The sequence below is a fragment of the Cricetulus griseus genome, chromosome 2 (genome assembly GCF_003668045.3).
Source record: "Cricetulus griseus strain 17A/GY chromosome 2, alternate assembly CriGri-PICRH-1.0, whole genome shotgun sequence".
Taxonomy (NCBI): domain Eukaryota; kingdom Metazoa; phylum Chordata; class Mammalia; order Rodentia; family Cricetidae; genus Cricetulus; species Cricetulus griseus.
In genome coordinates this window covers 368911359-368925028 of record NC_048595.1, presented here as the reverse complement: position 1 = coordinate 368925028, position 13670 = coordinate 368911359, and the positions used below count along the sequence as shown (strand labels likewise).

Sequence of the window (13670 nt, the reverse complement as noted above, 5' to 3'; positions counted from 1 at the left end):
TGTCATTGGTGTTTTTGATTTTAGTCATTCTGACAGGTGTGAGGTGGTATCTCAGAGTTGTTTTGAGTTGCATTTTTCTGATGGCCAAGGATTTTGAGCACTTTCTTAAGTATCTTTCAGCCCTTTCAGATTCCTCTGTTGAAAACCTCTCTATTTAGTTCTGCACCCCACATTTTAATTTCATTGGTGTTTTGGTAGCTAGCTTCTTGAGTTCATTGTATATTTTGGAAATCAGCCCTCTGTCAGATGTGGGGTTGGTGAAGATCTTTTTCCATTCTGTGGGCTGTTGTTTTGTCTTACTGACTGTGTCCTTTGCCTTACAGAAACTTCTCAGTTTCAGGAGGTCCCATTTATTAATTGTAGATCTCAATGTATGTGCTACTGGTGGAATGTTCAGGAAGCAGTCTCCTGTACCAATTCATTCAAGGGTATCTCCCACTTTCTCTTCTAGAAGGTTCAGTGTGGCTGGATTTATGTTGAGATCTTTGATCCATTTGGACTTAAGTTTTGTGCATGGTGACAGATATGGGTCTATCTGCAATCGCCTTGCATGTCCGAATCCAGTTGTACCAGCACCATTTGTTGAAGATGCTTTCTTTTTTCCATTGCATAGATTCCATGTATGAACACCTGATTTTTGACAAAGAGGCTGGTTACTTTTAAAGGACTCATTATGTTGTTTTAGATAGATCTCACTTTGAAAAAGCAACAGCTTCTGGGTTTGTTGCTGCCTGGCATTATCAGAAACTGGGGAATTTGGGCCATTGGACAACTTCTCAAAACCTTAGGGGCCTCTAATCTGAGATTCCCTGAGACCCCAGAAAATGTTAGGCTGCTGAATCAGGCTGATTTTTGCAGATCTTCCAATAATGAGCCATTTTGCTCTCTTGTCCTTTCCAACATTGGATCCACTCTGGATGTTGTTGTCTCTTCTAGAGGCATAGTGTGGGTGATACTGACAACAAAGAATCAGGAAGGTTTGTTTATTCTGTGCCACAATTAAGTGGGTCAGGAGAGGGAGACATAAGAAGTTAGATGAAGGATGCTGAAGGCCCCCTGTCCAGGCAGGTAGTTGAGACCAGGTGAAACTGTCCATGAGTGAACAGGTTCCATGAGCTATATAAGTGGTGGGCAAAGGACCTCTTGACCGTCCAGATGCTGGGGCTCTGGAGGCTTTGACTTTGAGAACTTGTCTGTGATGTCTGGCAGGTCTTGGAGTCCTCTTGTATGCATTTGGACTCTCAGGCCTGAATTTTGAACTGAAATTCATTGTCCTGGGAACCAAAAAAGATGAAGAACTGTTTGGATTGCCAATGGATCAGGAAGCTATCATCATTCTAGCATGAGAACTTGTATTTTTCCTATCGTATATTAGGTTTGGGCTAGGTGCTGTGAGACTTTGAAGGAAGTCAAATGAAAGTATATTTTTCCATGCACATTCTTGTCCAGACAGCCCTAACCAGGTATCCTCCCTTCTCAGGAAACCTGTCACAGAAGGGTTGAGAAATGCAGCAGAGACACACAGTTAGTAGCCATGTCCTTCATCCTCGCCTGAGACTTTTCACACATTGCTCCAAATATTAGCTTGTAACTAATTAGTGTGTTTTTTCAGTTCCCCGGTATGCATCTTCAAGAAGGAGTGTAGGCAGAATATTCTGTTACACTAGCCAGCTCCCAAATAGCCACACAGAGACTTATTATTAATTATAAATGCTCTACTGATAGCTTGGGCTTGTTTCTAACTAGCTCTTATAACTTGAATGAACCCATTTCTATTCATCTACTTGCTGCCATGTTGCTTGCTTCCTCTGTGTCTGGCTGGCAACTCTGCCTTTCTTCATCCCAGAGAGCTCTCTCCCTGTCTGCAAGTGCAGCTTAACCTCTTCACGCCTAGCTAGTGGTCATTCAGCTCTTTATTAAACCAACAAGAGCAACACAAATTCACAAAAACATTGTCCCACAACCAAGGAGTGATCTCTGATTCCTTAAACATTTTCTGTCTGGGTAGCCACTTCAATGTCCCAGTAAGGTCACCACAGAGAATGGTTGCTTGCCTGTGGGGCCAGTGGCTCCTGGTGGGAACCTATATGACTAAGGCCTTCTTCCCACAGGAGGCTTACCATGGGGGCTGAGAAATCAAATCCTTCCAAACGGCACCGGGACCGCCTCAATGCAGAGCTGGACCACCTGGCCAGCCTGCTGCCATTTCCACCTGATATCATCTGCAAGCTGGACAAGCTTTCCGTCCTGCGCCTCAGCGTTAGTTACCTCAGGGTGAAGAGCTTCTTCCAAGGTAGGACCCTCACCTGTGACATTGTTTCCATCTAAGACTGACTAAATCTCGCCTGTGAAGTATGGGTCCACCTGAGTCTGGTTTGGTTTCACTTGTGCACTGCTGGTTTTGGTCTGGGTCTTTTTGGTCTAGCTGGGTTTCTTCTGTGCTCTTTTGGGTCTTACCTGGGTCCACCTGCATCTAGATAAGTCTGACTTTGGCCCAGCTGTGATGAGACATGTGCATAATGTGTTATACCACCATGCGACCTTCCAGGCCTATGCTAGCCTGGGCTGACCAATCTGTGGGGCTCCTCTGGCTCCAGGTCAACAGTAAATACACTTGCTTCAGGGTTTCTACCCACTTTACTAGAATGGTCCTGGTGTTCTCTAAGAGCCAGATCCAGGACAGCTCTGGGGATGGGGGGCTTCAGGGAATAAGGGGGTCATGCCCAGTGACAGGACAGCTCTGTGGGAGATCCAGGGAATAAGGGGGTCTATTTTGAGAGAGAGGAGGATTGCCACAGGGAGGAGGCCTAGTGTCCACAGTTAACCTCTTTTTTCTGTATATTGCTACCTTGGGTACCACAGGGTGGCTCAGAAATAACTTTGGCAGCCAGGCTGATCTCCTACCACCATGCTCTAGCAAAGTCTTTCTGCCCTCTAAAACTTGGGAAACCTTGTCTTCTGGGAGTCCAGGGTCTCCCTGCATCCTGAAGCTCCAACCCATGCTGGTTTAGGGATATTTTGTATTTTTCTACTAGCTGTATTGAACCCTCAAGGGTAACAGGGCTCTGGCCTTCCTGGCATATTTGGCTTTGCCCTGTGGGAGAAGGATTGGGAAAAGTGCATGTGAAGGACTGGGGTGGGTGTTGACCATGGCTTCTCCTTTTGATCTGTATTCAGAATTATACCCATGTTCTGCCACATCATCTTATTTCCTTCGATGTCCAGGTTTTGGTTTTCTTGGAATCTTGGGCATCAGAAGGGCTGAAGAACAAATGCACAGGGCTTGAAGACATAGATAGGACTGGGCAGCTTCTTTTGTTGGAAGGTAGGGGTGATGTTCTCCTGGCTTCTGCATCGTGTGGCAGTCAAAGGTGATAGGCTTAAAGAGGGTTGAAATCCAAATGGTATGGTTTCCAGTTGCTGGTTTCTCAGGTTAGTTTCTGGGTACTGCATGCTTACATGTACTTCTAGGCTCTGATTGCCATCCTCAGTGTCCGGTTAGCAAGTGGGGCTTTCTTGGCCTGTGGGGTGTTCTCGGCAAGGGCCCTGCTAGCCTCAGCACATCCCCTGAGTCCTGGTGAAGTTTTGAATTCCAGTAACAGAAGGATGCCAAGTGAAAGTTTTGTGTAATGCCTGATGTCTGATCATCTTGACACCCTTACCTGAGGTCTTCCACAGGCACCCCTAAGTCCTGGCTAGTCCCAGACTCTTTGAATACCATATCACAGTGGAGCTGTGAAAACACATTATCCTTTCACTCTCTAGGGTTTCTAATTTTACATGTAAATATATTGCTTTTATGGATTTTCCTCCACCCTAGTGCTCTCTCCCATAGAACCCCTATCACTTTGGGGGTCCAGACTCAAGCTGCCTGCTGGGAAACTCTTAGTTCTAGTGGTGCTGCATTCAGTTTGTCTCTGAGGTTTGAGTGCTTTTCCAGGGCATGAGGGTGGGAAGAAATTGAGAAGATCTTTCAAAACATGCTGTGTCATCCTGATCTTGTATGGGTGTGGGAAGCTAGGAGGGAATTGAAGCCTCTGAGTTTGTTTTCTACAAAGTTCCTAAAAGTGAGAAGTGTGACTAAGTCAGCTCCCAGCTCCCATGGGCACTGAGGTTAGCAAACCTCAAGGGCAGCCCCCGTGTCTAGACCACTCAGATCGGACTCGGGCTGCTGCTCTGGGTAGAGAGACCCTGTCCAGAACTAAAAATGGCTTTGTTTTCTGACCTTGCACTGACATGGCCATGCATACACACACACTTGACCTCGGGACAGAGAAGAGGAGTGGTCTAATTTCCTTCTGTTGCTGTGATAAAATACTCTGGCAAAAGTAACCTAAGGACAGGAAAGTGTATTCAGTTTATAATTCCAAGTCACAGCCCATCCTTGAGGGAAGCCCAGGAAGGAACTTAAGGCAGGAATTTGAAGGCAGGCCCACTTACTCTTTCATGTAACCTTACCTTCAACCAAGCAACTCGTTTTACAGCCAGAGAAGCATGACAGGAGTCCTGGAGGATGCTGCTTGATAGATGACTTGAAGACTGGCCTGTACTCAGCTAGTATACACTTCAGGATCATCAGCCTAGTGATGGTACCATCCACAGTGGGCTGGTCCTTTCTATATAGTTAGCAATTATGAGGATTCCTTACAGATATGCCCACGGGCCAATCTGACAATTGAGGCTTTCCATTCAGATGACTCCAGGCTGTGTCAAATTGACAGGTAAAGCGAACTAGATCAGGAAACAAGACCAGGTTGCTTCTTCCCTGGACAGGCCTAGATGTACCCAGCCAGGCCAGAGCTTGTTGGCCCACAGGAGATCTGCTCCTGATGTTTCTGGCCAGTTCCAAAGACTGTCCAAGAGTCTGTATAAATGTCCAGTTGCTAACTTACAAGTGAAGTGGTTTGCCTGTCTTGCCACCATTTTTAAAGTTTTGTGATGTGAATGCAGCACTACTTTGTGGCTGGTTTACCCATATCACTGCAGCCTGAGGATCCCATTGTGCCGAAATGAAGGGAATTCTAGGGGTCTACAGACTTCCTGAGAGTGTTGTGGCTTCTGGGGGCAAGATAACAACCTTTTAAATTTCTGTACTACATACTTTTCACCAAGGGTTCTAAATTTTGTGATTCTCTTTAAGCTGTACATAGAGAAAAAATTCTAAAAATTTTCCTGAACTCATTTCCAACCGTGTGATTAGAAAAAAAACAAAGTGAAGCTACAAAAATTGGATTTTAGTTTATGCTTGTTGACCCAAATGAATGAGCTAATTTCATTAAAATTGCTATAAAACATCACCCCTGAAAAGGACATGAACTGGAAACTCCAAACTCAAAGGGTGACAGTGGCATGAGAATCTGTTTGCAACATTTAGGGTTGCCTTTAATGGGTTGTTAAAAGGCAGTGAACTATTTTAGTTTTATTCATCTGGTCTCTGTGTAACCAGGCCTCACATTTTCACAGTTCTTTACTTCCACCATCTTCTGTGGGTAATGGTCAGGGCTGGGATTTTCCGCTTTTATAAATTTTGCTATCCACAAAAGGGGAAATTTGGGTGAAGAAAAAAGTTGGGGAGTGTTTAGAAGAGACCATCTTGTCCTATTACAGGGCATGGAGCAGAGTCAGTTCCTCCCATGCTTACACTAGGCTGGATCACTGGATACATGGCACTTGAACTAGAAAAGGTCAAGAAACCCTGGCACCATTAGTACAGTGTAAAAGCATTGTAGGTTGGCTTGTTTCATGCCTCCCCAGGGACTCCTTGCTGTCACCAAGACAAGGCCCAGGAAGACCTACCAGGAATAGAGACTCTCAGGCATTGATCGTAAAGATCATGCCCAGGCCTGGCCCATGGGCAATGTCTATCCAATGAGTCATTAGGATGACAACATCCATCAGGCAAGCAAATGTGCTTTTTTTTTTTTTGTGGAGAGCCACACAAGGAAGAGATAATTCTAAAAATCCAAAACAAATAAGAAAAAGAGTCAGAGAGACCTAGTTTCATCTCTCATGAAAACCTAGAGATTTTTCATGGCTGTGCTGCTGCTGTTTCCTCCCTATGGCCCATTCTCATCTGGGATGGTGTCTGGGACCTTTTGCTCATATGCTATACCACCCCATACACTTCTGGCCATCCTAAAATTCCAGCCAATGTCAGTCCTGGCCACCATGCTTACTTGAACTGAACAGGCTCCTCTGCTTCATGTTAATCCCAGATGGACAAATACAGACACATCTTGACATCACTAGATTGTGAACTGGGACCCAGAACTAGGGAATACAACATCCATTAGCATGTAAAAATCTGGTGTACCTTGAGACTATTAATGATTTTGGATACTCAGGACTCATGTTAATAATTATTAAACTAAGTTGTGCCATTTTTCTGTTCTTGCTGAAGGATTACCTTTTCCCGATGGTCTTTTTTATGGGTTAAATATTTGTGTCCTCCCAAAATTCATATCTGGAAACCCAAATCTTCTGTGTGATGGCTTTTGAAGATGGGGCCTCTAAGTAATCAAAGTTAAAGAAGATCCCATGGTGTGGCTGTGTTCCTTCAGGATTATTGCCCTTATGAGAGGAACACAAGAACCCTCTCTGGACACATACCCAGAATAGCCACCCATTTGAGGACATAGCAAGACATGTGTTTATAAGCCAGAAAGGCCCCTTAAGGAACCCAAACTTGCTATCATTTTGACCATGACCTCAAGTATCTAGATCTGTGAGAAGATAAGTCCCCGTGGTCTAACCTGCCCTGCCAGCGGTATTTTGCTATAAGGACCCTTAGCTGTCTATATACTGAGAAGTGGAATGCCATTGAGACAAACACTGAGTGATGTGAGAAAAGCTTTGGAATGGAGGCTGGAGGGTGGAGGATGCCGGAGCTCTAAGATGTGTGCTGGGAAGAGCCAACTGGCTGGGGCGTCTGTTTGCTGTACTATGGCTGCTAATGGTGATCCTAGAATGCCAAAAAAGAAGAGAGGAGTCGTGTAGGGCAGTCTCTTGATGTCTCGGAAAATATGTGTTATATTGAACAGAATTGAGTACAAATGTGAGCATTAATGAGTTATTCTGCTAAGAACTCAACAGAAACAATGAGCTTGTTTTGGAAACCGGTGGAAATGGGATTCTTATTCACAAGTTGTCAAAAATGCAGCCTGTGCCCTAGTGTTTTGTCCAGAAGAGAGCCTGCAAAAAGGCCAGACATTCAATAGAAGAGATTTCTCGGTAGACTACTGAAGGTGCTCCTTGATGCTTTCCCTGCTACATATTATAAGATAGGTGGAGGGATGTATTGAAGAAATTAAGAGAAAAGGAACCAATTTAAAGAGTTGAAAAATCCTTAGTCTACTCATACTGTCACAAATAAGAGAGGATGCTGCTGAACAACCACTTGTTAAAGAAACTGTGTGGTAGGAACCACGAATTTAATCAGCCACCACAGAAGGAGGAAGAGGGAAGGGGTATGCCAGCAGATGCTTCCATTTCAGCAAAAGGAGGTAGGGCAGTACAGCAGAGTTATTCCGCTAGCAACATGCATTCACTACAAAGAAAGGGGCAGCATGACCTGAAGAGAGAGTTCAGAGTTTCTGTGGGCTGAGGACGCTCACCTAGAGCTTTGAAACCAAGATGTTTGTCAACTCCAATATCTAATTGGATTTACCTTTCTGGGTTTTAGCCTTTCATGGCACAAACACCTTCCTTTCTTTTCTTGATGTCTCCCTTCTGAAACTGGAATCCCTCTTCTAGGTGCTCTGCCACTGTGCCTCAGATGTACACACCTGGTGTGAGCCACAAACTCACAGCTTCGGGAATCTGCTGAGAGGGGCCCATCATATCTAGGTATCTCCCCATGTGAGTAGATGATACTGAGATGAGATTTTAGTTTTAGATGTTAGAGTAAATGTTGATAGGACTTATATTTTTGGTTTTGAGCCAAACCCTTAATGACTGAGCCATCTCTCTAGTCCATGTTGATAAGACTTAACACTTAGGATCAAATAGCTTTCACAATCACATTGTTAGTGTATGAAAAGATCACTCTGATTGTTCTCTGATTTTCCTACCTCTTTTCATTGATTTCAAAAAATAAACCTGACCAATTAGAGACAGCCTTGATCAATTCCTCTCTCCCTTCCTTCTCTCCTGTCTCTGGATTCCTTCCCAGGACATAAGGAACTGAGGTTTGGTTTCCCTTCTTGCTTTCCTAGCAGACCTCCTCTGTGTATGGTCCTCCCTCTGCCTCTGAGAGGATCTGGAACAGCCTAGGACATTGCTGCTCACTTTTGGTCAGGGTAGATTTGTATTTCTATCCAGTTGTCCAAGCAGACTAGCTTGGATATCTGTACACATCTAGTGACATAGTTAAAACATAACATAACTCTCTAATGAAAAAGCTTCATGTGGGAGGCTGGATCCCAATCCTACTCTGCAATGATGCTGGTGTTCCTGACCCCCTTAGTAGGAGTAGAAGGAGAGAAGAAAGAAGGCCAAGAACTGTCCGGTGTGTCTGGCATGTCTGTGAGCAGGCATGAGATACTGGGGGACTCTTGGGATTTAAGCAGGTTTCATGAAAGATCCGCATACTCTGGAGGTGAGCACAGGTGGTTCTTCCCCTAGAACTGGTACTATATGTCTTTCCTTGACGCAGGTGCCAGATCCCCCTTTTGCTGTGGTCTGCTTTCATGTCTCCTTTTGGACAGGATTTATACCCTACTACCACAGGCTAGTAAACAGACAGCATGATCTACTTGGTCCATAGGAATTGTATACCTTTGACCACCTGGCTGAACAGTCCTTTCTACCTGAGGCTTATTGCCTGACAGGAGCCCCCAAAGCCATTTCCTCTTAGATTTCTAAGTAGAGGAGGAACAGCAGCCTTTAGTCCATACTGGTCCCAGAAGGCACATAGTGTCACAGAGCCCTTCTGAAGCACCTCTGGCTGCACACAAGGGGAGAAGAAACCCTACTCTCTTGTGGTATGGGTGGAGATAGATTTAGTGCATGACCCCTTCCTGAACTTTTACCCAGTGCCACCTCTGTCTTCACTCTGAATCTCCCTGTGGAGCCTGGGAATAGTTGTTGTCAGTTGTCTTGAGGTCTCAGTTAAAATTTATGTGGAAATAATTCATTTTAGTATTCTTTATAATGTGAATGGGGAAGGTGTCATGGTTTTTTTTGTTTGTTTTGTTTGTTTTTTGAGGCAGGGTTTCTCTGTGGCTTTTGAGGCTGTCCTAGAATTAGCTCTTGTAGACCAGGCTGGTCTCAAACTCACAGAGATCCGCCTGCCCCTGCCTCCTGAGTGCTGGGATTAAAGGCGTGCACCACCACTGCCTGGCCACGTACATGCCTTTTTAACATTTAGAGTATACTGTGGGAAATCTACTTTTAAATAACCTCTTTCATTTTCAGTAGGTAACCAGTCTTCTCTTCTGTTGATGACAGACACAAGTACAAGATAAAGTATTTTCTTTATTTATTTTTAAGACAAGGACTTATGATGTAACCTTGTCTGGCTAGAATTCATTATGTTGATCAGATTGATCTTGAACTTGTAGGGATCCACCTGCTTCTGTCTCTCAAGTGCTCAGATTAAAGATATGCACTACCACACCCAGCAAGATTTAGTATTATAAAAATGAATCAATGTGCTAACAGGAAATTAAGAAACACTCAGAGAACAAAAATTAAAGAAATCAACCCAATGATTAAGAACCAAGAGATAACTACTAAATAAAAATTTGAACAGAATAGGGGAAATTCCAGATGGAGTATTCTAAGATGTAGATGGAATGAGAAGCAAGAAAATCGTGACTCTAAAGTAAATCAATCATTGACTGAAACAATGGTATACAGTAAAAACAAAAAATAAAGAGAAATGAGAGCATAAAATATAATCACACAGAATTAAAGGGGGTGATTTGGATTAGTTCTAAGGTTCTTGTATTAGCTTTGGAGGTTATCTTGTTTTAAGAAAGAAATGGGTTTCTCTGTGGCTTTTGAGGCTGTCCTAGAATTAGCTCTTGTAGACCAGGCTGGTCTCAAACTCACAGAGATCCGCCTGCCCCTGCCTCCTGAGTGCTGGGATTAAAGGCGTGCACCACCACTGCCTGGCCACGTACATGCCTTTTTAACATTTAGAGTATACTGTGGGAAATCTACTTTTAAATAACCTCTTTCATTTTCAAAAGAAAATTAATTTTCAAAAGAAAAACCAGAATGAGGAAATATAATCAAAGAAAAAGACTAGAAAGAAGTAAAAACTCAAATGGGTACAATAAATAGAAAGCATAAAAGTCCAATATATTACTAATTGTAAGGAATACAAATGGAATAACCAGGCCATTGAATTTTGATATTTACTAGAAGCACATTTAAAGCCTATGGGTTTAGAAAGAAAGAGCAAAATGATGGAAAGACACACTGAGGAAAGCCTAACAGAGAGAAGACTTATGCCTTTGAATCAATGTCCAAAATTTTCTTTGAAGTTAAAATGCACTGGGGAGAGGAAGGGGATGAGTCACTACATAATTATTTAATGATTCATTTCATCAGCTGAGAAAACTAATTTAAAATTTGTGTGTTTCTAATAACTTCAAAACCTATAAAACAAACATTGACAGATGTATGAAAAATACATATATCCATCATCAGAAAGATATTAAATAAGAATAGGATAAGCAAATACAAGAGTAAAAGCTATAAAAAATGAAAATAAGACAAAAATAAGGTTACTCTAATGGACAAACATAAAGCACTGGACTTCCAAACTGCAGAGTCTCAGTCTTCTCAAGCCTGTATATAGATTGTAAATTGTTGAAATCACATGATCAACAAAGCAAATCTCAACAAAAGTCAAAAGACAAAATCACAAAAAACTTACAGTGAAACTCCAGTGAAAATTAGGTAGAAATCACTAATAAAAAGATAACCTGGATATGGGTGGCAGTGCATGCCTTTTGTCCCAGCACTCAGGAGACAGAGGCAGGTGGATCTCTGTGCGTTCAAGGCCAGCATGGTCTACAGAGCAAGTTCTAGGACAGTCAGTGCTGCAGAAAAAAACCCTATTTCAGAAAAACTAAAAGAAGAAGAAGAGGAGGAGGAGGAAGAGGAAGAAGAAGAAGAAGAAGAAGAAGAAGAAGAAGAAGAAGAAGAAGAAGAAGAAGAAGAAGAAGAAGAGAAAGAAACCCCTGAAAGCTAGAACTGTTTGTGCTAGACAATAAACAATGGAAGAACATCATGCGACATAGAATGACCAGAAAGGAGGCTCTACTGGCCAAGCCAGGAATAATTTCGGCATTAAGATGATTTATGGTAGCAACAGCTGATAATTATATTAATAAAACAGGGTTCTATCGGTGTTCACTAGTATAGATGAATGAATTAAATAAACAGTGAGGAGATCTCTCTTTAACATACTACTAGCTAGTAAAAAAAAAGTAGGTGAGAGAAACATAAAAGAGGTGAGTTGTAAGTCATCATTCAGTGGCATTGAGCCATAGTTGATTCAGGCAAATAGTACTAATAAATACAAAGAATAATGGTGAAAGTGTAGTAAGAAATGGGATTTTTACAGTCTCAAACAAAATATCTTTTTGTGTCAAGGCGGGGAAAACATAACGGAGAGAAACAGTACATACTGTCCTCAGTGACTGCATTTGATCTGCTGAGAGTATCTAAGTTAACACTGTGTATCACACCCAAAAGCATCTTGGTTGAGCCCAGCATAACTTGATTGTCTTCCTGATGAAGACTCATGTTCTCATCTGATCACAAGGACTCATCAGCCTGACACTGGCTGGATTGTGGTCTTCAAAGATCTCTGATAGAAGAAACTGGACTGTGATGAGAACCTCAGCTTTCCAGCCAATGTCTTGGCAGAGGTCTTACTGCACCCATTGGTAAGCTTCAGTGAAGTCTATGGGGGAAAATTGGTGTGTTGTTCTTAAAAGTTTTGTGTTAAGTTTGACATCCCAAAATAAGTCAACAGGAGGCACCAAGTAAACAGCCTTCAGAGTTGTAGGGAAGTGTTCTGTGAAGTCCGAGTCTGCAGTGTGCACTCAGTGAGGTCCTGGCTGGTAGAAGTGTAAATCTTAGGGAACAGGAGGAAAGGAAAGGGGTAAGGGATGATAGAGTCTGCAAAGAGGCTGTGTTCCCCAAAGTGGATATCTGTGAGGAGCATTTTCCTCACCACCGCTATCATGACTGTCTTCATCACTAGGGGAGGCCTGGGCGATTACAGGAATTCAAGGCAAAGAAGCCGACTGCAGTGGCTGTGGAAAGTAGGACAAAACAGCACTCGACAGGGCTTGAACATGGTATGGGCAGAGAGCAGGCATAAGGAGAGATTTCCTGGCTTGTGGACATGTTGCTACTGCAGACTGCCTACCTAGAAATTATTACCTGCAAACCTTTATTCCCTTCAGTTATTTTCACTTTTTTTGTTTTGCTTTGGTTTTTTGTTGTTGTTGTTGTTGTTGTTTTGTTTTTCAAGACAGGGTTTCTCTGTAGCTTTGGAGGGTGTCCTGGAACTCAGCCTTGAACTCACAGAGATTCCCCTGTCTCTGCCTCCCTAGTGCTGGGATTTTTTGGCATGTGCCACCACTGCCCAGCTATTTTTACATCTAATTGGAATATAATATTTGTGCTTATTGGTGGAGTAAAGTATGTATCACACTTAAACTGAAACATATGTGATGATCAAACAGAATAATTAGCATTTCTATTTTTGTCATTAGAACTAACACACTATGTATATCAATACTTTTGAACCATTATTACATTTCTGAAGTGAATACTAATGGGTTATTTTCTCTCTTTTTGAGATTTATTTCACATGTGTCTTTGCCTGAATACATGTCTGTGAACAACATGCCCATGGTGCCTGCAAAGGTCATAAGAGATTATTGGGTCCTCTGGAACTTGAGTTACAGCTGGTTCTTCAGAGCTACTTCCTACTTCCAACTCTATTTTTTGTAGCCATTATCCACCCTTTCTGCTTCTCCTCACATTATCCTTCCCATCCTATGAATGCCCTTTGTTCTCTCTACGTCTTTGTGAACTCAGATACAACCCCTGTGAGTCCTTTATTGGTGTTAGTCAGCAAGGTCTAAAAGTGTTTCCTGATTTAGACCTCAGGTATTATAGGAGTTTGCTTTGGCAGTAGACATGGGGTGCTGAAAGATATAAACTCAGGACCCAGGAGGCAAGTGCCAGTTGCTGATCATGTTGACTTCTGTTTCTGGAAGAGGTGGTGCTCAGGGGTGTAGACTCTGGAGGCTATATCCCTATAACCCACAGGAGGGGCATTCTCGAGGGGGTGTCCTGACCTAAGGGAAGTACTACAACTCCTCCATCTTGAGGGAAGTTCCTGTCTGTGCTTGAGTACCTGGCCCTTATGCAGGACACTGCTTAGGCCAAGATGCTGTCCCACAATGCATTGCGCAGTTGCCCTGGTTGGGCTGATGAAGCTTCAGCTTTCTGTGCTAGTGTGGCTAATTATCTATGGACCCTTGAGATGGAGATATGGAGGGGCTCTGTCTCTGGAGCAGGAAGATTCTTAAAGAGTCACTGTTCTCAAAATGGCATGTCACTAAAGTGCTCAGGCTCCAAGGTTGGGAAGACAGGGCCAATCTATGAAGCCAGGTGACAGACTATTGGACCTCTCT

At 43.0% G+C, this 13670-nt stretch overlaps 1 protein-coding gene across 7 annotated transcripts in view; it reads left to right on the top strand.

The window, feature by feature from the left end:
- Positions 1-13670, top strand: part of LOC100756505 (aryl hydrocarbon receptor repressor) — an 83893-nt gene that overhangs the window by 15476 nt on the left and 54747 nt on the right. For 3 of the 7 annotated variants that reach the window (XM_027400169.2, XM_035440652.1, XM_027400170.2), the window contains exon 3: positions 2112-2293. The exons of 2 other annotated variants lie outside the window; for them this stretch is intronic. In XM_027400169.2, coding sequence (XP_027255970.1) covers positions 2112-2293 — 182 coding nt within the window. Of the gene's footprint in view, positions 1-2111; positions 2294-7752; positions 7858-13670 lie in introns of those variants that run through there. 2 more of the 7 variants (XM_027400173.2, XM_027400174.2) reach the window with 2 other exon arrangements.